General features: G+C 43.7%; 1 protein-coding gene across 1 annotated transcript; it reads left to right on the top strand.

Annotated features, from left to right (window-relative positions):
• Window positions 1-918: 918 nt before the first annotated feature.
• Window positions 919-24,443, top strand: LOC135882834 (T-cell immunoglobulin and mucin domain-containing protein 4-like). The gene is made up of 10 exons (XM_065409863.1): window positions 919-967; window positions 5,663-6,004; window positions 8,960-9,187; window positions 10,420-10,500; window positions 13,523-13,603; window positions 13,942-14,061; window positions 18,895-18,950; window positions 21,086-21,176; window positions 22,762-22,801; window positions 24,311-24,443. Exons 1-10 carry the CDS (start codon window positions 919-921, stop codon window positions 24,441-24,443), a joined length of 1,221 nt encoding a protein of 406 aa, XP_065265935.1.
• The last annotated feature ends 1,232 nt before the right edge of the window (window positions 24,444-25,675 follow it).

Genomic DNA, 25,675 nt, shown 5'->3' with positions numbered 1-25,675 from the left:
TCTTTCCTGCAGCCAGTATTTTGGGTGGTGGGTCCTATTGTGGCAGCTCTGTATTCCAGAAAGGAGCTTAATTGCTTTTTTTACATTTATCCTGAATGAGGAGCGGCTACTATGCCCACTAGTCACAACGAGGTTTCACCCAAGCCGTGGCAGAGCAATAATTTCCACCACACCAGTGTTGACAGAAATATGCCTGCTATGCTTTTAATAGTCTGTGGTTCAGATTTGCAAAAGAGCTTAAGGGATTTAGGCACCCACATCCCATTGAAAGTTAATGGGAGTTGGGGGGCTATGGAACTTTGGAGGCTTTGAAAATCCAAGCCTGTAGTATTAAACTGGAAGGCCACGCCATACATCCTCTTGTGAGACAAGTTCTGAGGTAAGTGAATCTCTGAGAACAAGGCCCAAAAACCAGAGCTCTGTCACCTAGTCAAAAAAAGAGCAAAAATGTTTCTTTTCATATGTGACCTGGCAAGAGTTTTGAGGAGGGATTTGAATCAGGTGAGGAAGTGCCTTGCTGAACAGGTTTTGAGAGGCCCTCCAGGCATGGAGAATGCCAGGGAAGAAAGCTTGGAGGCAGAAGGAGGAAATGCGGGGGTCATCAAGCAGAAGGCAGCATTGGCACAATGTAGGGGACCAGGAAACTCAGAAAGAGATAAGGTCAGAGAAATAGACTGGATTGAGGAGTTGTGAATGCAAGGACAGGGAACTTTGTTCTTCATACCCTGTGCAAAGAGGAGCTAGTCGAAGGATTTGAAGAGGAGGGTTACTTCCTACTGGAGAAGAGGCGGCTGCAGTATGTAAAGCCTAAAAAACGAGAAATTATACTACAGCCAGGCTCACTCAGCATTTCTGAAAAGTGTACGGGCTGGTCCTCTGTCAGTTCTGGTACATTCCTGGAGTTTCTAATCAGCCTAAATGGCCCATTCCCTGTTGCTTCGCTGGATCGTGCTACAGCTGTATATAGGTGAGTGTTTGCTTGCTTTACCAGTGTATGTCTTCAGAAGACAAAGTGAGATTCATTTTATTTTTGGAAAGTTACAGAGCAAATGGTATTCATTGTTTCTATTTGTATATACACCCCTATCCACGTATAAGGTTGTAAACATGTGCGTGACTCACATTCATTGTTTCTGTATGTGTATATACAGTATATCCCTATACACGTATAAGATTGTAAATATATACGTGACCTCTTAGAAGATTGTAAAAATTATTTGAATTAGTGCCAATGCAGAAGAATGTATTAGTTAAACAGTTTATTAATTATTCAGATGTTCTATTTGGTTCCCCTTTATATGCAAAAGTTGTGTGTAGGTTCTGTTGGTTATTAAGATAGCTTTGTATAACTATAACAACAACACAGAAGTAATTTTTTTTTTGTAAATCTAACTTTTCCTGCCTGCCCTGAGCTGAGCTGCCAGCCCCAGGTTTAAATATTAATGGAGTAATGATTTTATAAAGTGAGACAAAGCACGGGATTTGGTAAAGCTCTCTGCCTTGGCTGCACTCTGTTCAGATTAACGTCAACGGTAAAACTCCCAATGGAAGTAAAGTGGGAGCAGAGTTATAGCAACACGGAACACTTTCAGAAATCCCACCCAAAATGTTTAATTATCTTCCATGTAAAATCTGGTGCAGAAGTACTACAAGAGATGCATGTTACAAGGAGAATTAGAAAAACTCGAGAGACTGGATAGTATACTGGCCACAATTTCCAAACCTGGGTGCCTTGAGTTAGGCTCCTAAATCCATATTTAGGCATCTAGGGGGAATTTTCAGAAGAGCCTATGTGTCTTAAGAGCACAAGTCTAACTTTCAGTGGGCCTTGTGCTCCTAAATCACTTAGGCACTTCTAAAAATTCTGTCCTACGTGCCTAAATATGGACTGAGTAGCCTAACCTTAGTCACCCAGGTTTGGAAATTTTGTCCATGGTGTATAGAGCTGTTAAAATGCCAAACAGGATGAAGTAGCCATTCTAATACTTACAGTAACTGCAATATTCTTAAATCACTATCTGACAACCAGGGAAAGATTGGGATATTGGTAGAAAACAGTGAGAGACAAGAATTGATTTTGCCCCTTCACCAGTCCCATTGAGATTCAGCAGGCAAGCTAACCTAGCTCCAGGGTATCTGATGCTTTCTGTTGAGCCAGAATCACACTGGGATTGCCACAGCCACAGGGAATCCAAAATATTTCTAACCCATTACCATGTCCATTATTGACCTAACTAGGAGGACCCTTTACCCACTACTCCTTCAGTCTGAAAGAAAGTCAGTTTTTAGGCCTTCATTTGTGGTTGCGTCAATAGTATCTTTATATGGAAACATAGGGGTCAAAATGACCATTAGTCACTTCTCACCCATCTTAACCTAGCTCAGCATTGCTAAATCTTGGAACTGCCAGGTTTCGACACAACAGAGTGAGAAGTCAAACAATATTTATCCTTTTATCAACTCAGCCCCTGGAGAACCTGGTACTCATGCTATATCTAACTTGCTCTAAGCAAATATGAACAATAGAGCTGGAAGGGAAAAAATCAATATTTTTTCAACAAAAAAAGTAAAGATTTTTTTTCAAAAATTATTCCTTTTTCAACCAGCTCTAACGTACAACCCACACTAGAAGCATATGCATTTTTGCGTCCCCTTTAGTAGCTAGTCTACATAAGAAGAAAAGAGTCTATTACAGTTACCCCCTAATGGAGTTACTCCCTTATATCAAGTAGCAGAGGTGTATGCTTTTAGCACTGGAGGCCACAGGTTCTAACACTGCTGATGACCCAAAAGAGACATTGATAAATATGGTGTAAGCAGCCAATTATGAGCTCAGTTGTGTTTTGACGTTTATATGACTTTAAACATAGAAGGGCAATTCATCAACAATTGCACTGAGTAGACTTACTGGGTAGGCACACTGACCTCAGTGGGACTCATATGAGCAGTTGCTACTTAATGTGAGTATTGGGCCAAGAATCAGGCCTGTAATGGAAGTATTTGTGTATAGATATAGCTAGGGCCCTACCAAATTCACAGTCCATTTTGGTCAATTTCACGGTCATAGGATTTTAAAAATAATAAATGTAATGATTTCAGCTATTTAAACTTGAAATGTGACAGTGTTGTAACTGTAGGGGTCCTGACCCAAAAAGGAGTTGGGGGGGGTCACAGGGTTTTTGTAGGGGGAGTTGTGGTACTGCTATCCTTATTTCTGTGCTGCTGCTGGCGGCAGTGCTGCCTTCAGAGCTGGGCAGCTGGAGAGCAGTAGCTGCTGGCTGGGAACCCTGCTCTGAAGGCAGAGCCGCCACCAGCAGCAGCGCAGAAGTAAGGATGGCCTGGCATGGTATCACAACTCTTACTTCTGCACTGCTGCCTGCAGGGCACTGCCTTCAGGGCTGGGTGCCTGGCCTACAGCCACCGCTTTCCAGCCGCCCAGTTCTGAAGTCAGCACAGAAGTAAGGGTGGCAGTACTGTGACCTCCTAAAATAACCTTTAAGACTAACAGAAGTAGTCTTAAACAGAAGACTGTTAGACTTAAAGGTGCCACAGGACCCTCTGTTGCTTTTTAAAGATTCAGACTAACATGGTTACCCCTCTGATATAAAATAACCTTGTGATCCACCCCCCCCGCAACTCCTTGGAGAAACCCTGGTCTCCCCCAAGAGATCGGTATAGTGCAGGGTAAAAGCACACAAAAGACCAGATTTCATGGAGGGAGACCAGATTTCACGGTCTGTGACGCGTTTTTCATGGCTGTGAATTTGGTAGGGCCCTAGATACAGCCAATAGTGTGATTTTGTTTAACTGAACTAAAGGTACATCTACACTGCCGCTGGGAGGTACTTCCCAGCTCCAGTAGTCTGCTCAAAATAGCCGTGAAGCTGGGGGTAGCATGGGCGGTTGCTCAGGCTACCCTCCTGAATGCATACTCGGGGTTCAGGCGGGTTAGTACTCAGGCTAGGAACAAGGCCAGGTGCAGGGCAGGGTCTGGGCTGGAGCAAGGCAAACACAGGGAGACATGCTCCTCCTTATGGCCCTTGTTCAGAACGATGCTAGAAATGACTAGGGACAGAATATAGGGAAGGTAGAAATCATAATTAAAACTTCAGGGGACATGGGGCAGATCATACAGCCTGGAATAGACAGGAGGGGCCAAATCCTCCATTGGCTAATGTCCCCTCAAGTCAATGGAGTTAGGCCAGCAGAGAATTTGCCCCAATATGTGAATTCTTCTTTTTTATTATAGTGCCCTTAGCTAAAAGAACCATCCCTGTTAGCTCTGATTTCAGAATTACACCCACAGCCCTCCAGCCGGGGGTGCTGTGTGGCAGGGAGACAAACCCGGGGCTAAATGAGACGGGTTTGTCTATAAATGCAAAGTAAAGCTGAACACACTGATAGCCCGAGCCGGCTCTTGCCGTGTAGCTCCAGTGGAGTTACTCCAGGTTTACAGTGGGCTACGTGAGGAGCATCCGGTTCAGTATGCTTAGTATTCAGGTGAATGCAGTGCCCAGGAAAGGTGCTGGCCCATTTGATAACTGGGGGGGGGGGGGGGGGGAGAGGGTGTGGAGCCAGCTCTGCAGAATGAAGACCTACTTTTATTTATTCTCAGAACAGGCACAGCATAAGCAACGGCAGAGCAAGTTTCTAGCACTGGCCCGCCAGTGTACCTCAACCCTGAGTGGAGAGACCACCTCTAGACACACCTGGGTGATTTTTGGCCTTACTGCTGAGACAGGCATTTAGATCCAATTGTAACAACATTGGGGGGGGGGGGGAGCAGGGATGGGGATGGAGTGAGACTGCCAAATTCATTTCACAGCAGGTCACCAAATAGATGACAACCACTTTCAGACCAATTGGGGCTGGGATTGAAAGGTGAAAGACTTTTTCCTGAGTAACCTGGGTCCCATTTTATCAGCTTCCCTGTGGAATCTGCGGTGCTCAAGTACAAGTAAAATCATCTCCATTTCAATAGACCCGCCAATTGGCACCCCACAGGTTTTAAAAGATGGTTGCTGTGTACTCCCTCCTCAGGCATCTCCTTTGCCAGGATGCCTGGAAAAAAATAATAATAATTAATAATAGTACTCTCCACAGCTCAGGAGAGATGGGAGCATTCCCTGTCTTTGTCCCCCGCCCTTCCCTCAGGGTAAGTGAATATTGACCTCCCATCACCTTGTAACTCCTTCTCCTCCCACACTGGAGCCATTGGCTCAGTGTTCCTCACCTTGTTGGTTGAGTAGGGAGCATTCTGGTGGTCATAAGTCTGCTCATCCCACTACACTGCACAGCTGCAGGACAATGAGAGCAAAGACTAATATACTACAAGATGCAGGCCTCTGGTCAAGACTGGGAAGGCTGCCATCTTCTTTGCTAATAACACTTGCTTATGTCCTTTCCCAGGGTATCTTAGAAGGTCTCTCAGGCAGGGCTCAGACTGGGATGACCCAAAGGGGTCACTATTCCACTATTAAAACAAAGTAACTAATGCAAGGTGCGTGGCGGAAAGGCAAAAGGAGTGTTCTCCCCTTCTTACTTAAATATTTACCTGACTGTCCTGTTCTCCGGATACGGTACTGTGTGAGATTGAGGAGTAGGGCTGTGTATCCATGGAGTAAAAGGTCTTGACTTTGCTTTTCCTGCTCTTCCTCCCCAGCACACGGTGTATCTACGATAGTGAGAGCGAAGGTGGGGCAGTCTGTCAGGCTACCCTGCACCTACAGCGTTAGAGAAACGCATGACCTCAATGTCATGTGCTGGGGCCGGGGGATCTGTCCGTCATCTAAATGCAGCAGTGAAATTGTTCGCACTGATGGGCAGAAGGTGATATCTAAACAGTCTGGCAGATACCAACTCCAGGGTCCTATCACCAAAGGGGATGTGTCTCTGACTATAAGAAATGTGGACCCCGAAGACAGAGGAGCATACTGCTGTCGCATAGAGATCCCTGGATGGTTCAATGATATCAAACGAAACCTGAATTTGCAGGTTTACAGAGGTGAGCAAAACCCTCTTCTCTCTCTGTAGAGAGAAATCCATTCTTCTGCCATTGAGGCTTAGACTATGTACCTTAGAGAGTGGTAGCAAAGTGAAAAGAGTTCCAAAGCCTAGAAAAAAACATATGGAGAAATGCTCCAATAACAACTATGTGGGTGACACCAGCCGATCACTATGCTCTCAAAGGAACTCACACAGAAAAATGATAAAAGACAAAAACACCATATCACCTGTGGGTGACCACTTTCCACAAACAAATTTATTTGGGGATAAGCTTTCGTGGGCTAGAACCCACTTCATCAGATGCATGGAGTGGAAAATACAGGAGCAGGTATAAATACATGAAAAGATGTGAATTGCCTTACCAAGTGTGAGGTTAGTCTAACGAGACAATTCAACTGACAGCAGGATACCAAGGGAGGAAAAATAACTTTTGTAGTGGTAATGAGAATGGCCCATTTCAGACAGTTGACAAGAAGGTGTGAGTAACAGTAGGGGGAAATTAGTATTGGGGAAATTAGATTTAGGTTTTATAATGACCCAACCACTCCCAGTCTTTATTCAGGCCTAATGCGATGGTGTCCAGTTTGCAAATTAATTCCAGTTCTGCAGTTTCACGTTGGAGTCTGTTTTTGAAGTTTTTTTCTTAAAGAATTGCCACTTCTAGGTCTGTTATTGAGTGACCAGGGAGGTTGAAGTGTTCTCTACTGGTTTTTGAATGTTATGATTCCTGATGTCAGATTTGTGTCCATTTATTCTTTTGCGTAGAAACTGTCCAGTTTGGCCAATGTACATGGCAGAGGGGCATTGCTGGCACATGATGGCATATATCACCTTGGTAGATGTGCAGGTGAACGAGCTCCTGAAAGTGTGGCTGATGTGGTTAGGTCCTATGATGGTGTCCCTTGAATAGATATGTGGACAGAGTTGGCACCGGGGTTTGTTGCAGGGTTTGGTTCCTGGGTTGGTGTTTTTGTTGTGTGGTGTGTAGTTGGTAATGACTATTTGCTTCTTGTTGGGGGGCTGTCTGTAAGCGAGGACTGGCCTGTCCCCCAAGGTCTGTGAGAGTGAGGGATCGTCCTTCAGGATAGGTTGTGGATCCTTGATGATGCGCTGAAGAGGTTTTAGTTGGAGGCTGTAGGTGATGGCTTCTTGTCAACTGTCTGAAATGGGCCACTCTCATTACCACTTCAAAAGTTATTTTTCCTCCCTTGGTATCCTTCTGTTAATTGAATTGTCTTGTTAGACTGACCTCACACTTGGTAAGGCAACTCCCATCTTTTCATGTATTTATACCTGTGCCTGTATTTTCCACTCCATACATCTGATGAAGTGAGTTCTTGCCCACGAAAGCTTATGCCCAGATAAATTTGTTAGTCTCTAAGGTGCCACAAGGACTCCTCGTTGTTTTTGCTGATACAGACTAACACGGCTGCTACTCTGAAACTTTTCACAAAGAGATCACTCCATATCTGACCTCTCAGTCCTCATCCTCAAAGGAAACCTGCATAGCACTTTCAAAAGACAAGTCTGGGAGAATAAATTCATAACTTTGCTAGACACTAAAAATCATGGTCTTCATAAAGACACTGGATTTAAGGCTTATTACAACAATCTGTAACCCACTGACCCCCCTTTTTGTCCTATGACTTCAGAAGTGTTAATGGGGCACTTCATCTTGAATGGTCCCTTGGAGTATGTGCTAACTACTTATGTTAATCTGTTCCACCTTGTATCTAACTGTGACACTCTGAGTGCCTTTCCCAGACCTGACAAAGAGCTCTGTGTAGCTCAGAAGCATGTCTCTCTCATGGTCCAATAAAATATATTACTTCACCCTCTTTGTCTCTCTTTATAGAGAAACAGGGGTGTGCTTGGTGACTACTGAACATTCAAGGCCAGTGATCTGTGCTGTGTTCCCCTAAACTATGAGCGGACACGTATAGGCATACAGGAGCGAACAATCTTACCTCATCATGCAAGAGCTGGGTGGGAAACGGATTCTCATCCCATGAATATTTTCAAGAATGAAATTTTTTCTTGTCTTGAATCGGGACAAAAAGTCAAAATCTTGAAAATATTCACAAACCGAAAAATTCACAAACCAAAGAACTGTTCTTTTTTTTCCATTTCAGGTCAATCAAAACATTTTGCTATGCAAATTTTGAAATGTTTCTTTTTTACTTTGACCTTTTAAAACCTTTTTCAGTCTAATTAGTCTAAATTTCAAAATGAAGAGTCATTCTGAACTGGAAGATTGGAATTTTTCATTTTGAAAAAAAATCAAAATGTTTCCTTTTGACTCTTTTGAAATGTTCTTTTCTTAACACTTTTTTTTTGGAGGGGGGGGGGGGGTTATTTATTTTTTTGAGTCAGGAAATTCATCAAACCCAATCCTGTTTTGTGAACAGTCTTGATTTTCATGAATCAGCATTTTTCGACAAAAAAACTATTACAAAATTCACAGCTGCCTCTAATCATGGGGAGGAACTAGTAAAGTCACAGCACAACTTGGGATAATGGCTGGTCAAACGTTCTCTCAACATTTTTTTTTTTTTTTGACAGAAAATTGAGGGTTTTTTTTTTAACTTAACAAAAATATTCACAGAAAGTGTCTGCTTTCCTTGAAAAAAATTGATTTTTCATCAAAAAACTGAAAATTCCAAACCCAGAAATGTTCGGCTTTAGGGATTTTGGCTGTAAATTTTCAGTTTTTGGATCATCCATTTTTGGACCCCAAAAAGTCAACGTTGGCCATGCAAAAAAAAAGTTTTCCAACCAGCTCTATTTGGGACTCATTTCTTACCTAGTTAACTGGCCTTTTAAAGCACCTGTTCATCAGCCTCTTCTCAGAGTTTTGGCAAATAGATTGTTTAAATTCAGTTATGGTTTGGCTTTGTTTTACTTAAGTTCTATTGAAGATGTTCTGATCCGGCTTCTCTTTATTTCGTTTCAGCACGCACTACTCCCGCAAAGACAACCACAACTGCCCTCCCAACATCCACTACTCTGCCCCTGATAACCACTATTGCACTCCCAACACCCACTGCTCCCCCAACGACAACCACAACTGCCCTCCCAACAACCTTTCCTTCCCTGAGAACCATTTTTCAGACAGCTTCTGCGTGCACTGAAGATGATTATTTCATTTTTTTCACAACAGAACATGTTCTCCCTACTGCAGGTATGAAAAACAGATGGCTCTGAGCACCTCTCTCACTGTGCCATGGCGAGGTTGGCACAAAAAGGGCAGAAAAAGATACCTTAATATGGAGCATTCCTGTTACCCCAGCACACGCTGATGAATTACCTGTTCTTTTATCTATTAAGTGGGGGATGCTTTCAGTCTACTTTGCCACCTATTTTAGACTGAAAGCTTTTATGTAACTTTGTTTCGTTTTGATGCTATTGAGCCATGTCCTTTCACTGATACTGGTATAAATTTACAGTAACTCCATCAGCTTCAATTCTCTCCTGGAAGGCACTTTAAGAATTAATGTTGTAGGTTTCACTGTGCCCAGAAGTAGTGCTGACTCTTCTGTGTCATATACACTTATCCCTGTTGCATTCATACATCTCTCTCTGTGCTGTCTTCCCTGCTCCACAAGACAAAGTCCAGTTCCACTTGCCTTCCCTTCTGCTCTTTCTTGTTTTCCTCAAGCACCTTTGCATTGTGAACACCCATGCCACTTAGAGACTTTCCGGAGACTAGATCCTCTTGTTTAGAGGGCCTCTGAGGCTGGTAGTGAGTGATGGTGGGACAACAGATCCACTCTAGTCTTTGTACTAACTTGGGCCCCAATTCAGGAAAACACCCCTGTTGAGGAAGGTTGCTTAAGCACCTGCTGTGCTTGATGAAGTCAATGGGACTCACAAACATACTTAAAATGAAGCACATTCTTCAGGGCATTCCTGCATCAGGGCCTTATTATTAATTAGTTGGCAGCACTGATAAAATACTTGCTCTTTCATTCATTTTCTTAATGCTTATGTTGGTCTTGTTTATCTCCAATTTTATCTGTGTCAGTGACTTCATTTCCCCAGACTGATGTCTGCACACAATGCTGCTTGCAACTCTTTCCAGTTTTTATCTTGTTTGATACTCATTGTAACATGAACATTTTGGGACAGATTTTCACAAATGGCCTCCAATACTGCACCCATAACTTTGTACCCACAGTTAAAGGCAGGCACAATTCATTATGCCCACAGCTGAATGCATTTAGATGACTATGCACCAGAATTGCCAGTGAAGTAAGTTAACATAGTTAGGCACCTGAACTGCAGACATAAATGGTGTCTACAAATTTTCACCCACATTTAGCTAGCAGCTCAAAATTGCACCAGCAATTTGGAACACCATGTTTTTTAAAAAATGGTCTTTTTAAGCATCTTATTTTGTCTCCATGACTACAGAATCACCAACTACAGTTCTGATCTCCGAGAGGACTGAAAATGTCGATCCTGCTTTCATTACAGAAGGTGTTCTCAGTACAGGTATGTGTGATAATAATACAGGTGCAGAAGACATTTGATCACTGGGTTCAGAGCTCTGACAAGTCGTCATAACCAGAAGTGTTGGCTGTTCTTGAATGTGTATCAAAGATTCATTTATAGTTATTTAATAATCTGAAAACAATCTGTATCATGTGTCCCTGTGGATGCTGACTCAGATCAAAATGCTACAGCTGATAAGGAAATCACAGTATGATGAGTGAATCCACATCATGGGTGAGAAAGGGTTAAAGGCCAGTTAGGCACATTCACGCCACTGAGGCAGTAATTAGATCGTTACTTGTCAGCCAGAGAGCGTGGGGCTAAAGGACAATCAGCTGATGAACTCAACAGACACCTGGGCCTTATAGATAGGCTGAGGGAGTTCAGTATGGAGGGAGAACCTGAAGGCTGGCTGGTTCCTGTGAAAACTTGGGCTGGGTGGGACAGTGCTTGATACCTGAGCCAGGGAAGGTGGGGAAACCCATGGGAAGGGTTGAACAGGTGGCCCAGAGGATAGGTTGATTCTCTGGGACTTTGGACTACACTTGCACATTTTGTTAGTCTGGAAGGGTTTGAACTAGCCGCTTCTCAGCCAGCGGGCTGAGTGACACACAAAGACAGAAGGCCTGCAGGGGGTGCTGGAGATGCAAACCTCTGCAACACCGCATCCTGACACAAGGGGCACTCTTGAGGTGACGACGCACCATTACACACAGTTTCTAGTATCCCAATGGAAATTGGAGGCCAGTAGTTCACTACCGTAGAGTCTCTAATGCATGTCGATCTCTGTCAGGCCATAACAGTTCCCCACTTCACTAACTGGAACGGGCCTCGTTTGTTCCTGAGTCCTGTCCTGGTCCAAGGTACTGCTTTCTGAGATTTGATCTGACATCAGTTCAAATGTGGCAGCCGCCCTCTTGGCCAGCACACCAGGGGCTGAACCAGCGACTTCCAGATCTAAAGGCATGAGCTGCTACAGCCTGAGTTAAAGAGCCAAGCCTCTGTAAGTTGGAGCTGCCACAGCTTGCGTGGATCGGCCCCAGGGGCAACCTGTACCACACACTCACCAGCGGGTTATGCAGGCTCATGAAGCATCTTACCCAGAGCCCATTGAAGTCAAAGAAAAACACCCATTGACACTGGATCTGGCACAGAACATTCAGTGGCACACAGTATGTAGGCAACACTAGTCCCCTCCTATCTAAATTATTTAACTCCTTGTGATTACGGAAAGCAGCAGGGAATTACAACAACCCTCGAATAATGTCACCTCCAGTCCTCCTTCAAGGTAGAAATAATTGGGATGCAAAATAGATCCTTTGTCTCATAATTGAACAAACGAGGCCATGTTAACTTTGACCACTCTGGATGCTTCCTTCACCCTGGCCAATCATACTTCAACACTCTCACTGCTACGTTTATTTGCATATGAGCTCATTACTTTCTCATGAGGCACCATCAACTCTTTCCTCTACTGCATATAATAATATAGAGGCTGCGATTTCAGTCCTACAACACCACAGTTTCGCAGTTAAACTGATTTGAAACAAACGATGAAAGAAATTCAAACACTGGATTTTTTTTTCACAGAACAGTTAAAATTCACAAGCTGCCAGAAAGGTCAAATTAGAAGAGTGACACTTAGAAAAGTGACCTGTGTTTTTTTTTCCCCAATGTCAATAGCCCACTTGTGGAAATGTCAGCAAATAAGGGCTTAAAAAAGAGGAAATCTGACCTTGGGAAAGCCATTGCTAGCGCCATACTGTCTCCCAAGGGCCCCAAGAACAACAGATCTGAGAAATTCTCTTGGTTCATTCACTTCTTGTAGGCACATTTTGCTTTCCTGTTTTTTCAGACACAGCTGATGTGTGAGGAGAACATGGGCTTTCTAAAAACGCTGTCTCACTTTTTGAGGGAAACATTTGTTCCGGCCTTGTAGCTCCCTCCCTGGTTAAGACACAAGTGAACAGGAGTTTGCTGGCCCTTGTGGATATTCATTCAAGTCTCCTAGCCCATTAGCCCCCATTGGCAGGCTTTGTTTGGGAAAGGCTAAGAACTCGAGCAGCAGGAGGTGTTGCAAATCAGGACTGAGTAGCGATGGGTAGAGCTGTGTGGGAGCAGCTTACCCACAAAGTCAGCCCACACAGTTCCTAGCATTACACTGAGCTTTTAGCCCCTCATTCTTTCAGCATCCGAAGTGGAGGCAAAGCACCATAGGTGCATTCTGCACAGCCTTTGCTAGCAGGACCCTCAAGGTTCAGAGGTAGCAGGGTGAGGGGATGAGGTGTTTGAATCTAACTCTGATCTGAATTTTGTGGCTAGACTGAAATCCAGGGCTGGCTCCATATTCAGCTCTACATTTCGCACTTTGGGCCCAGGCCTACATCCTGTACCTTCCACGTTCCTTCCTTATGCTCCATCAGCTGGGCATTGCTCTGCAGGGACGTTACTGGAGTAAAAAACATCATTTTTAAGCTGACCGATGAAACATTTATTAGGTTACTTGGAGGAACCACTGAATGATATCTTCTCACATGCTGTAGCCTAAAGTGATGTATTTGATCCAGTGCAAAGAACATGTGAAAATGCTTACTCTGTAAGTGGTAACCCGTGTTCTAAATGGTCTGCAAAGCACATTGCTGGAGTAGAAAAACATAGTAAAACATTGCAGCTTAAACTCCATAATCAGATCACTCAGTGTATGTCTGCACTGCAATAAAAACCTGTGGTGCCAAGTTTCAGAGCCCAGGTCAGTCTACACGGCTATTTTTAGTCCCTCAGCCTGAGTCCTGCGAGCCCAAGTCAGTTGACCGTGGCTCTGAGATGCAATGCTGTGGATCTTTTCATGCAGTGTAGGACCTACCCTCTGTCTGTTTCCTTCTGCATTCCATGTCTGAGAAAGGCAGCAACAGGTGATGAAATCACGTGTTGTCGTCCTTCCTCTTCTGAGCTTCTGCATTCCCAAGCAGTGTTTACTCGAGGAACTGATTTTAGCTTGTTGTCTTCTTCTGCTTTGTTTCAGTGACTGCAGTTGCCGCTGTCCAAACATCTACTGTGAGGCCTGATCATGTTCACACATCCACAGACAATCCATTTGCTACAGGTAGAGAGAATGTCACCATGTTTACATGCTAGTGCCTTCCAGGGAATGAGCCAAATTATCCTGTAAAGTGGCTAGATTTGATCTGGGTGTGGTCTGCTCTAGGGGGAATCAGTGGCTGGAAATAATACATTGTGGAAAGTGACCTGACAGTATTTGGTCCTCTTTGTTACAGTGGCTCTGACTTCAGTATGCTACTCATGCATACTGATTAAATGTAGCACAGCTTATTTCAGCAAAATAACAGGACAGGCCTACTGTATTGTGAAAACTCTGAAATCTGGGGTGAACCCCAGGAGTCCTGGGACTCTGTTAGAAGTTTCTGTTTATTTTAATTCCAGGGACAGTTCCCCCAGTTACGGTCCAGACAGTCCCTGAGGCGAGTGAAGTGAATGCTATTTCTGACGCTACATTTCCCTTGACATCTGCGGGAGACTCGGTGAAAGAGGAACTCAGTGAAGGTCTGGAGAGTATAATTAATTTTTATATTTGCTGTAGCCTTGTAGGTGTCTATGGGTTTGCGGAGGACAGTGGAGTTGTCAGTGGAGATTAATTAAGTGGGATGGACAGGCAGTTTAGGAAGAAAGCTGAGAAGTTCCATTTTTTTATATTATCCTGCACAAACAATAGAGAACAGGGACATAAGGAGAGGCCCCTCCTCTCAGGTGTACATGCGGGGTAACTCCACTGAAAGCTATCTGACTGAGAGCCGAATATGACCCATGGAATTCAAATCTTTCTACTGCCCTTAGGAAAAGTACACTGCTTTATTCCTCATAAGGACAGCCTGTGGTTGGGGCAGGAAATCCAATATATATGCATGGCCTGTACCATCTTCTGGTTAAATAGTTCATCTCTGCACTCCACAGCCTAATCTGTGGAGCACAGCATGGTTCTGCAGGTGGTTGCTGAGCAGTTCAGAGGCACATTTATTCTGTCTCTGTTATTGTTGCAGTTTTAAATTCACAAGCCATTCATTTAGGGCAAAGGTCTGATTGCACTGAAGTCGGTGGCAAGCCCCTCCCCCCCACGACTCCAGCGAAGCATTGTTTGTCCCTGAGTGTGTTGCTACATCCTGTAGAAAGGAGAAGTGGGATTGTTGCTTCTGTAGGCTGTGCATTGCCCACACACCAGGGGCCCCTTGCACCGCCCCATGCCCACCTCCACAAGTTACCTGTGTGCCACACTCCCATCCCTCTCTATTTCAGGGACTCTCTGCACCCCCTGCCCCTCATGCCAAGGGCTATATGTACCCTCCATTTCCCCCTCCACCCATACCATAATCCCCATCCTCCCTCCCATGCCAGGGGCTGCGTGTGCCCCCACTCCCCTCTTCGCTCGGCCAGTACAGTAATCTCTTATTTCATACCATGAGGCTATTCCTAACTTAACTATGGAGCCTTAATTAGTGCCTGTCCAATATTTAGAGACTCAACCTGATAGCTAATTTGGATCTCTCTGTTTTAGTGAACACCCATAATGCCCGCTCTTTGAATTGTCTTGTTGGTGTTATGAGAATGGAATATTTGAATTTAATTCTAGGTTTTGGTGGCACATTTTGTATTTTTTTTAAACATCCGTTTTGTTTCAGTGACCACATTTTTTCCACCTGCTAGTCACAAGGATTGAATAAAAGTGCATCCATTTCTTATATACCTAAAAAAAGATTGCTCTATGGGTAGGGAGAACATTATTGAAATTAAATACAATGATCCAAGCCATTCTCATGACCACTACTGGTATTTATCACGTAGCGGGACTGCTGGATTGAGACCTGCAGTATTCTGCCTACTGGGGTACTATGTCTCCTGATGGTTCTCATTTACTTTAGCAGGTCCTTGGATAATTGGTCCTTTGCTGAAGGCATGTTTTGTTAGAGCAGCCTCTTTAGTATAGCTAAGGAGGAATTTATGCCAGAAATCAGATGAATATTGCTTTTTGATCGGGATGGGAATCCAGCACAGATGGACCTGACCCAACCCAGGAGGAAATGCAGTGAATGTGTTATTGTGTTGAGTACATTATTTTACAAAAGGGCTGCCCTGCTGATGTTCTAGCTGGAACTCTAAATGGAACAGTGTGGTATCAAGAGCAACCACAGAGCCTGAACCAGCAAACAACACACCACTGTTTAAATGAGTCACACTCTCACACACCCATTCAAAGGAATTATGACTTACTTCTCCCAAGAACGGAGTGAAGTAGAGGTAAGTGACAAAACACGGAAGAGCAGCTGAATGATATCGAATACAAAAAGAGAGGCCAATTTTTGCCGCTGGCTTTAATTCCATTTATCATGCCATTGCATTAGGTCCTTTGTAAACAGATGTGTTCAACGCAATACATTGGTTAAAAGCAAACTGCTCTTTAAGCGTGGTATAAGTTAAGGTTAGTACATTGCTAGTGAAATCTTGGAGTGAAAGCGAGGATTTAAATTGACCTCTCTGTCTAAACAAACATTTCAAATTCTGTGGGCTAAATGCTCAAACCTAGCCAGCTGACCTGCATGCACAAGTCCAATATCCCCATCTAACCGAGCACCTAAATTCCCGCGTAAGCAGGCGAACTCTACATTTGCATGTGTAATTTAGGAGGCCAGTTTGGCAAACTGCTCCCTACTATTTTAATGACAAGCATCACACATCATTTCATTCATTGTTGTATATCCCTGCAAAAGCAGCACCTGGAGGAATGTGCTTCTGGAATTAATGAACTCCAAGGTGGTGGAACGCAGTAGCCTGAAGTTGGATCAGAAGAATGCTAGACGCAGGCCCCAACTGATAAAACCTTCTGTATTAGGAGGGGCCCAGTCCGGAAGCAGTGGAGTTGTAAGTCAAGTCAGAATCGGGTCCCTTTTTATTAGCTACCTTTCCACTGCTCCACTCACATGTCTTTTTAAAATTTTTATTTTTGTTTCATTCAAGATAAATAAAAAGGGAAACAGCTCCAGGGGGAGCAAAGAGGACAGAATATTATATCAGAAGTACATGGAAAACTGTTGTCCACAATGGGGGATTTAATATACATAAAAACACAGCTTCATTTTTTAATATAACAAATGTAATTATATTCAGCACAGTAATTAAATTCTAAATAACAAACTTTCCCTCACATCCATCTAAATCTTCATTATAAATTGAAATACTGATGATATCTTGTTCACCACATTGATTGGCTTGAGTCTAGAATGGTAGTCAGTTAAGTTACCATTTAGTGAAGTCCCACGCTCAAACACTTACCACACATGTGGTCTTAGGAAGTCTTTTTCTATGTACGGGTGAATGTGCATGTGACTCATTCAGGCATCAGCATGTTTTTGCCAGTATAGATCATGTGGTTACTTTTTATATCACACATTTGCCTTCCGAGCATGATCTGTAATGTCACGGCAGCAGTCTGTTTGAATATTAACATGCCCAACCCAGTAACGCATTGAGTTCAGTGGGCTGCTCTTTAATCACAAGGGTCCCGATCCTGTGAGGCATTTAAGTGCCTCCTGTGAGGAGCTTACTGCTCTCAACTCTAAGACGTCAGCACCTTGCAGAACTGGGTCCATTATAAACAAAGGCCAGTCCATTGCTAGCACTATATCACCAGGGCGTGATTTAAAGTTCACTGTGAACATGGTTTAAATAAGAAATGAGCAAACAAAGCTTTGCAGAGCATTGCACTTTGTGATGCATCAGAAATTCACTGTGTTGGGACCACAGTTTCCTTATTTTACAAGTTAAAGAAAATACATAAGAACAGCCATATTGGGTCAGACGAATGGTCCATCTAACCCAGAATCCTGTTTTCTGACAGTGGCCAGTGCCAGATGCTTCCGGGGGAATAAACAGAACAGGGTAATTATCAAGTGATCCATCCCCTGTTGTCCAGTCCCGGCTTCTGGCAGTCAGAGGTTTAGGAACACCCACAGCATAAGGTTGCGTCCCTGACCATGTTGGCTAATAGCCATTGATGGAACTTATCTAATTTTTTCCACCCAGTTATAGGTTTGGCCTTCACAACATCCCCTGGCAATGCGTTTCACAGGCTGATTGTGTGTTGTGTAAAGAAGTATTTCCTTTTGTTTTCTTTTAAACCTGCTGCCTATTAACTTCATTGGGTGACCCCTGGTTCTTGTGTTATGTGAAGGGGTAAATAACACTTCCTTATTCACTTTCTCCACACCAGTCATGATTTATAGACCTCTGTCATATTCCCCCTCATTTGTCTCTTTTTTAAGCTGAACAGTCCCAGACTTTATTTAATCTCTGCTCATATGAAAGCTATTCCATGCCCTTAATCATTTTTATTGCCCTTTTCTATGCCTTTTCCATTTCTAGTATGTCTTTTTTGAGATGGAGTGACCAGAACTGCACACAGTATTCAAGGTGTGGGGGTACCATGGATTTATATAGAGGCATTATGATATTTTCTCTCTTATTATCTATCCCTTTCTTAATGGTTCTTAACATTGTTCGCTTTTTACATTTTACAGCAGTTTGCACTTTCATGTTAGGCCCTCTTAACATTGCTTAACGTTGTTTGGTTATATGTTGCTTAAGAGCAAGGGAGGAAAGCCCGCCCAGTGCTTAGGATACTAACTTATGACTCAGAAATTCAGGGTTCAATTCCATACTCCAAAAACTTCTGTGGGATCTTGGGCAAGTCACTTAGTCTGCCCGTGCCTCAGTTTTACAGATGGGGATAATACCTCATCCCTATCTCACAGGGCTTTTGTAAGCATAAATGCATTAAAGATTGTGAGATGCTCCGATACCCCAGTAATGAAAACCATATAGACACCTCAGATAGACGGATCAAGCTGCAATATAATTGCAGGGGCATTTGTGGGGAAACACCTGACACTACAGATTTTTCCTGTGATATTTTAAATCGTATCAGCATCTTCAAGTTACCGTGGTAACACATAATTCTAACAGAAATTAAACTGAATGGTCTTAGCCCTTATTCACCACATCTGATTTACTGGCATGCTCACCGGAGTGAAAATTTCGTCACAGGAAGGTAAGTTTCTTTCTGCTGTTCTTCACTGTTAGTTCTTGTGACTTCACCCTTTCCTGATGAATATTGACACATTTCCTGATGAATATCTGCCATTCCTAAGCTATGAATGAGAGTCATCCTACAATTTAAAGCTTCTTTTTTATTTGGGGCCAGATTCTGACATGCTTACTCACAGTGAGTAGGACCTTCACAAATTTGACTTCATATAGTTAGGTTCTGTTCGACAAGGGTATCAGACTTTGGCCCATACTCATTTTATTCTCTGCTTTTTCTGTTGTCAGAGACTTCAAAAGATTCAAAACTCCAGTCAGAGGAAAGTGTAGATAATCCAGCACAGGTAAAAACTATTCTAAGTCTGAGAAGCAGAGCTGGGCAAAAATTTTCATGCAAACAGTTTTTCCACCAAAAAATGCAAATTTGGTTTGACTGAAACCATTTGTAAATTTAGGTCACAATCGATGAAGCGTTTGAGCTGAAAAAAAAGTTTAAAATCTACTTTTTGGAAATGTCAAAAACATTTTGCCTTTAGTTTCAGAAAGACATATTGTGCCAGAATGTAAAAAACTGAAAGTTTTAAAACCCTGGAAAACAAAACAAAACCTTCCAAAATGTATTTTGAGTTGAACAAAATTATTTCTTTGATTGTTATTTTTCAGCTCAACCACAGAACTCAAAAATCTGCTATTAGCCCAGCCCTGCTCAGAAATGTCTGATTAGCTAACAGCCTGCCTGAGCTGTCAGTCTTTTAAATAGTGTTTTATGTTAAGTTCACACTGCCTGCAAAGTAGCATGGTAGGTGGTTTAAAATTGTTACGTGGGAACATAGGAATTCCCAGACTGGCTCAGACCTATGGTCCATCTCGTCCAGTATGCTGTCTTTGACAGTGACCAGAACCAAATGGTTCAAAGGAAGGTGCAAGAAACATTGGCTGTAGGGTGACCAGACAGCAAGTGTGAAAAATCGGGACAGGGGGTGGGGGGTAATAGGAGCCTATATAAGAAAAAGACCCCAAAATCGGGACTGTCCCTATAAAATTGGGACATCTGGTCACCCTAATTGGCTGATGTGTTGTGCCATTTTTCATGTCACCTACCTTTTGTCCTCTACTGTTCCATACAGCAGCCTTTCGGCTAGTTTGTCCTTACAGATCAGTTGTGTGTGGATGACCTGTACCAGCTGACCTGACATGAAAGGGGAGAGGGCTAGAGTGTGTGTCATGTTGAGTCTGACCAACTGCAACATACAGATTTTTATAAGATCAGATGCCAATGGCTGTGTGAGTGGCAAGGAAAAGTTCCTATGCCTCCCCAGTCTCGCACCCCAGAACTGTTCCAGACAGGGCCGGCTCCAGGTACCAGCGCAGGAAGCTTGGGGCGGCCAATGGAAAGGGGCGGCACGTCCAGGTCTTTGGTGGCAATTCGGCGGCGGGTCCCTCAGTCCCTCTCGGAGGGAAGGACTGGCCACCGAATTGCCGATCGCGGCTTTATTTTATTTTTTTTGGCCACTGCTTGGGGCGGCAAAAAAGCTGGAGCCGGCCCTGGTTCCAGATGTGCTGGGCACCATGATTCTTTGCTGCCTCCCCTCCATTCCAGAATTAAGTTTTTCTCACTGTATAAAATATTCATGTACTTTGCAGATAAAATTCCTCAGATTCAAACCATTCTGTCTGCTGCCATGGGAACAGGGCAGTGTTTGAAAGGGACAAACACCAAGTAACCCATCTTTGAGGTTCAGCCAGTGGTGTTCACTGATGGCTTTGTGCTACAACCTGTGAATCTGACTTTTTCCTTCTTGGCTAGTGAAGTCTAAAAATCTATAGTTGGTTGAGGTAATATCTTTTATGGGACCAACTTCTGTTGATGAGAGAGACAAGCTTTCGAGCTACACAGATCTATACCTTTCCCAGACTTGAAGAAGTGCTCTATGTAGCTCGAAAGCTTGTGTCTCTCACCAACAGAAGTTGGTTCCATAAAAGATATTACCTCACCCACCTTGTCTAGCTAATATCCTGGTACCGACATGGCTACAGCAACACTGCATATTGTTGGTTGGGAGAGACAACCATTTCATAATGGGGGCCAGGATCTGGCCCTGTGGGTTCAGATAAACGGAGGCCTAGTTTGGGTTTGGGGTCTGCTTAACCAAAACCCACCCAAGGAGATTTTGCAAAAGCAACCTGTGGTTTTGCCAAATCTCCAACTTATGCAAAACAAAAATAAGCTTGGAATTACCACAATACACACTCCAACTACCTTTCAAAACATACCACAAAGTTGCATGTAGAATTCCTGATTTTTCTTAAGTATTCATGAGGAAGGCTCAGAAAATCCATCCTGAAATTTACATTGCAAACTCCTGCTGATTGCAGACATTTCAGAGTACTTATTGGTTAGAGCAACCAGACCTCAATTAAACTTACCAGAGAAAAATCATAGTTTAAAAATCTTTTCTGCTTTCTTCCCCCCCATTAGCACCTACAAAATGAAATTCCAACAGTAATCATCAGTGTGGTAGTGACGGTCATTCTTCTCTTCACATTCTTGCTGGTAGTGTTATTGACATGTAAGTATTTGAGGGTAGGTGTCCATCTTAATGCTCTGCATTGGCTGCTGGTCTGATGTGGATCTCTTTTGCATCTTTCTGTCCTCCAAATATTGAATTGAAATATTGAATTGCTGACACAAGGCAGATGTGAACTATACATTAGATCTTGCTGTTCATTGCCTGAGTGCTTTTGATTCTTGCTGCCTGCAAATATGTGAAAACAGTTTGTTCTTATTTAGTGAAAACTGGGCCAAAAGTGGGGTCTGGTCATAACCAACCCACTATGGAGAAGGAACTTGATTCTAACCTCATGCTAGTTTTACACGGATGTAAAACCACTGACGTTAAAGAGGAGAATCAGGTTGAAGGTATTTTGGAGCTGCATAACGGAAGGCTGATGTTGAATTGCAAATCCAGACACAGGGAAACAGATGCTTAAAAACTTAAGCTTAATACATAAGTAACAGCACTACAAAACTACAGAATTTGTTCTTGGAAGCAGTTCGATATATAGATATGTACAATGGGCAAATTGTGCTCTCGGTTACAGTGGTTTAAATCTGGAGTGACTCAATTGAAGCAGAGTTTGGTGGCTATACAGAGCCTGTTTCTCCCAGTGGTGTTAATGGAGTAACACCTGTGTAATGGAAAAGCAACGTGAAAAGAGAATGAGGCTCACAGCACTTATTGCTTATCAAAAGGATGATCTCTCATGCAAGTGGCTAGGGGAATTAACCTTATCACGGTGTTACCTTGATTCCTCGAGTGAGGAGAATCCTGATGAAGTGGCAGCCAGTAAAACCTGCACTGGTGACGTTTTTCTGTACAAGTGCAGTGAACCTATTTCACTCCAGAACATTACTGCTTACACACGTATCCATGTGAGTTGACTTTTAAACACTTCAGTGTACTTTATTCCCCTGGAGATCATGTCACCCCGTTCGTTTGGTGGAGGTTTGCTTTCCTGACAGGCAGGACTGGAAGAGTTTAGGAGGAATTCACTGCTGGCCGTAATGGGTAGGAAGCAACCTCTAAGGAGCCAAAGCCCGTTCATCACACATGGCTTGATTCTGATCTGACTGACACAGGTTTAGCACTTGTGAAAATACATTGAGTTTACTGGAGTTACTCCTGACACAGGCCGGTATAACTGCGGGTACGTCTACACAGCAAAAAATCCAGCAGCACCGAGTCTCAGAGCTTGGGGTAAACTGACTTAGGCTCATGAGGCTCACGCTGTGGGACTAAAAATAGCAGTGTAAATGTTCAAGCTGGGGCTGGATCCAGGCTCCAAGACCCTCATCCCCTCCGGATTTCAGAGTGTGGGTCCAGCCCAAGCCTGAATGTCTACACTGCTATTTTTAGCCCTACAGTGCAAGCCCGGCGACCCTGAGTCAATTGACGCAGCTCTGAGACTTGCCGCCATGGGTCTTTATTTGCTGTGTAGACACACCCTTAGGTAAGGGCACTGGTCCCTGCTTAGCTGCTACAAATTTTGCAACATTTGCAACATTGTCTTTGTGTCGGAGTGCATTAGAATTTCATAAGAATTATGGGTTTGTTTTTCCTCGTCAGATTCTAATTAGCACTGCTTTGTTTCTAGATAAACGCTCGAGGAAGTATCAACTGCATATGATAAAAAGGTAATCTGTGTTGTCATTTCCCAAGAAAGGGTCCAAGCGTGATCCTACTGAAGGCAATATGGGATTTGCCATTGATTGCAATGGGAGCAGGACAGTTTGCACATGCTGTTAGAACACTGACCTCCAGACCACTTTACTCCAGACACTCCAGCATTGCTGCTTATAAATTGCACATAATGGAGTAACAAATTGACAACCAGAACACTGAAGAACTGCTAATGGTGGTGCTTGATGTCATGTAGTGACCTCAGTTCAGTGAACTAAATAACCCACTTCAAGATTTGATCAAACACCTTGAGGAAATGGCACATAAGGACCTGACTGACCTGCTACATGGGTGTAAATCAGGAATAATCCCTTTGGTATTACACTGGGGTAAACGAGAGAGAAGAGAATCTGGTGTGCACAACTGGCCTGGTTCTCCTCTGTCTTGCACAACTTTTACACTAGTATAACTCCATCTAATTCAATGGGGTGAGTTATGATTTACACCAGAGCAAGTGAAGGCAGAATCTGGCCCATTATTGTGCCCAACCAGGAAAACAGTTTCTTCTGCTGACACATGACAACACAAGAGTTTCATGTTCAGTCCACAGTGAAGAGGTGTTCATGCCAAAGAGGCAAAAGAGGATACTATGCGTGATGAAGGTCTCAGTAGAGGAGTAAGGCAACTCTAATTCTTTCTTTGTAACAGGGGTTTATCTCACAGCTACTGTACAATTTAGCATCCTCTTTGGATCCCACTGACGCAAATAATTTATTCCTTTCTATGCATTTTAGGAGTTGAGATTTCTGATCGTTTCACCATACTCTGAAATGTTTTGTTGCTTAGTCAGAATAGAGGATGGTCTGTAAACAATTTGACTACTGGCACATCAAGTGCAGATGTTTACCAGTAGTCAGTAGCTGAATTTTCAGTGGAAGGCGGCCCCCAGCCATCCGCCTTATCGTGCACATAACCAATTCTACTGTGCTGAACATGGGAGAAGGGGAAATTCTTTTCCGATCCCCTATGGAGATCAGTTTACACCTACAAGCCTGAGACTTGAAGCCCTCGCTTAACCTGCACTTTAATGTGGGGGGAGGGATAGCTCAGTGGTTTGAGCATTGGCCTGCTAAACCCAGTGTTGTGAGTTCAATCTTTGAGGGGGCCACTTAGGGATTGGAGGCAAAATCAGTACTTGGTCCTGCTAGTGAAGGCAGGGGGCTGGACTCGATGACCTTTCAAGGTCCCTTCCAGTTCTAGGAGATAGGATATCGCCATTAATTTTTATTTTTTTTTAAATGGAAATGGTCCAGCAGGTGTAAATCGGCATTACTCCATTAACGACAATGCAGAGATGCCAATTTGCATTAGCTGAAGATCTGGCCCAATGGTTTTCTTTTCCCCAAACTTCAATAGGAATTTGCCCAGGCAAAGATTAAGTTAGGATCTCAGGATTTGGCCCACCATGATGGGCCCATGTATTTGTTTGCTACCCCAATAATAATCTGCACTTCTTGTTACAGCTCAGACTTATCTGGAGAACAAATTCCCAATGGAGTAGAAGAAGAGAATACCCTTTTGACACTGCAGCAGATACCTGACGGCCATTCAGTATCACAGGGAACATGTCACGATCCTGTGGAATCCAGCATCTAAAAGAGGCTCTTTCATGCTAGGCTGGAAAATAAGGATTAATTCCTTGCTAACCCTGGAAATAATGATGGGTACAAACCAAAACCCAGATCCAAACACCTGAACTGTGGGGACTTTAAAACCTAGAAGCAGATTTTACTCAAAGGTTTTTAGGCACCTAACTTCCAGGGGATCCCCTGAGGATCTGGGCCTTTTCCTCTTGAGACATCTTTAAAACTGCTGGATAAAGTGGCCTCTATTAGAAGATATTTTACCTATTGCTTGCATCTCAGAATTCTTAGTCTCTTAAACCCCAACCCTGGAACTGCTTGCTTATGAGTAACTTCAAAGCACATGAGTAATCTTGCTGAAGTCAACTGGACTACACATATGCTTAGGATCTGAGCCTTATTTACTAATAACAGCAGGGGCGCTGGAACAATTTGTATAGTGGGGTGCTGAGAGCCATTGAACCAAACTGTAAACCCTGTATGTGATGGAAACCACTTGAAGTCAGGGGGTGCTGTATTACTGCTGGAATAGAGTTTACCGTTCCCTATATTCTCCTAACCTGACTGCCTGAATACATGCTGTGGCGTGAGCAATAATAAAGAGAAGAACTAACCTGGATGATTAATAGTTTTGCAATGTCAAAAACCCAAAACATTAACTCTTATTCCTTTTGCAGAATCAAAGAAAAATTAAGAGATGAGGTTGCTGATGGTTTAAATCAGATGTGACCAAATTGTGGATCGGGGCTACTTGTGTTCCTTGGGCTGGACATCATGGCCTTAAATGTGCCTGGGTTAATAACAATTTGTATTTGATTACAAATTGAAACTGGGTTCCCTGGGCTGCACCGTGAGACTTTAAAACTGAAGTGTGTGAATCAGTTACACCAGAGGTCTCCAAACTGTGGGGCGCACCCCCTGAGGGGGGCAGTGAGGAACGTTTGGGGGGGCACAACAGGGCCTGGACCAGCCCCCACGGCAGGTCAGGAGGGAGGCCAGTTCTGCACCAACCCCACCTCCAGCTGCTGCCCTGGCTCCCAGCAGTATGCCTGGCCCCGCCGCCAGCCTCTGACTGTGTCCCCCGCCCCCAGCCCCGCCCCTGACCACATCCTGGCTGTGGCCCTGCCCCTGACCATGTCCCGGCTGTGGCTCCGCCCCCAGCCCTGTCCGTGACCATGTCCTGGCTGTGGCCCCGCCCCTGACCATGTCCTGGCTGTGGCCCCGCCCCCAGCCCCACCCCTGACC

The sequence above is a fragment of the Emys orbicularis genome, chromosome 8 (genome assembly GCF_028017835.1).
Source record: "Emys orbicularis isolate rEmyOrb1 chromosome 8, rEmyOrb1.hap1, whole genome shotgun sequence".
Taxonomy (NCBI): Eukaryota; Metazoa; Chordata; order Testudines; family Emydidae; genus Emys; species Emys orbicularis.
This window is presented reverse-complemented; position numbering and strand designations above follow the sequence as displayed.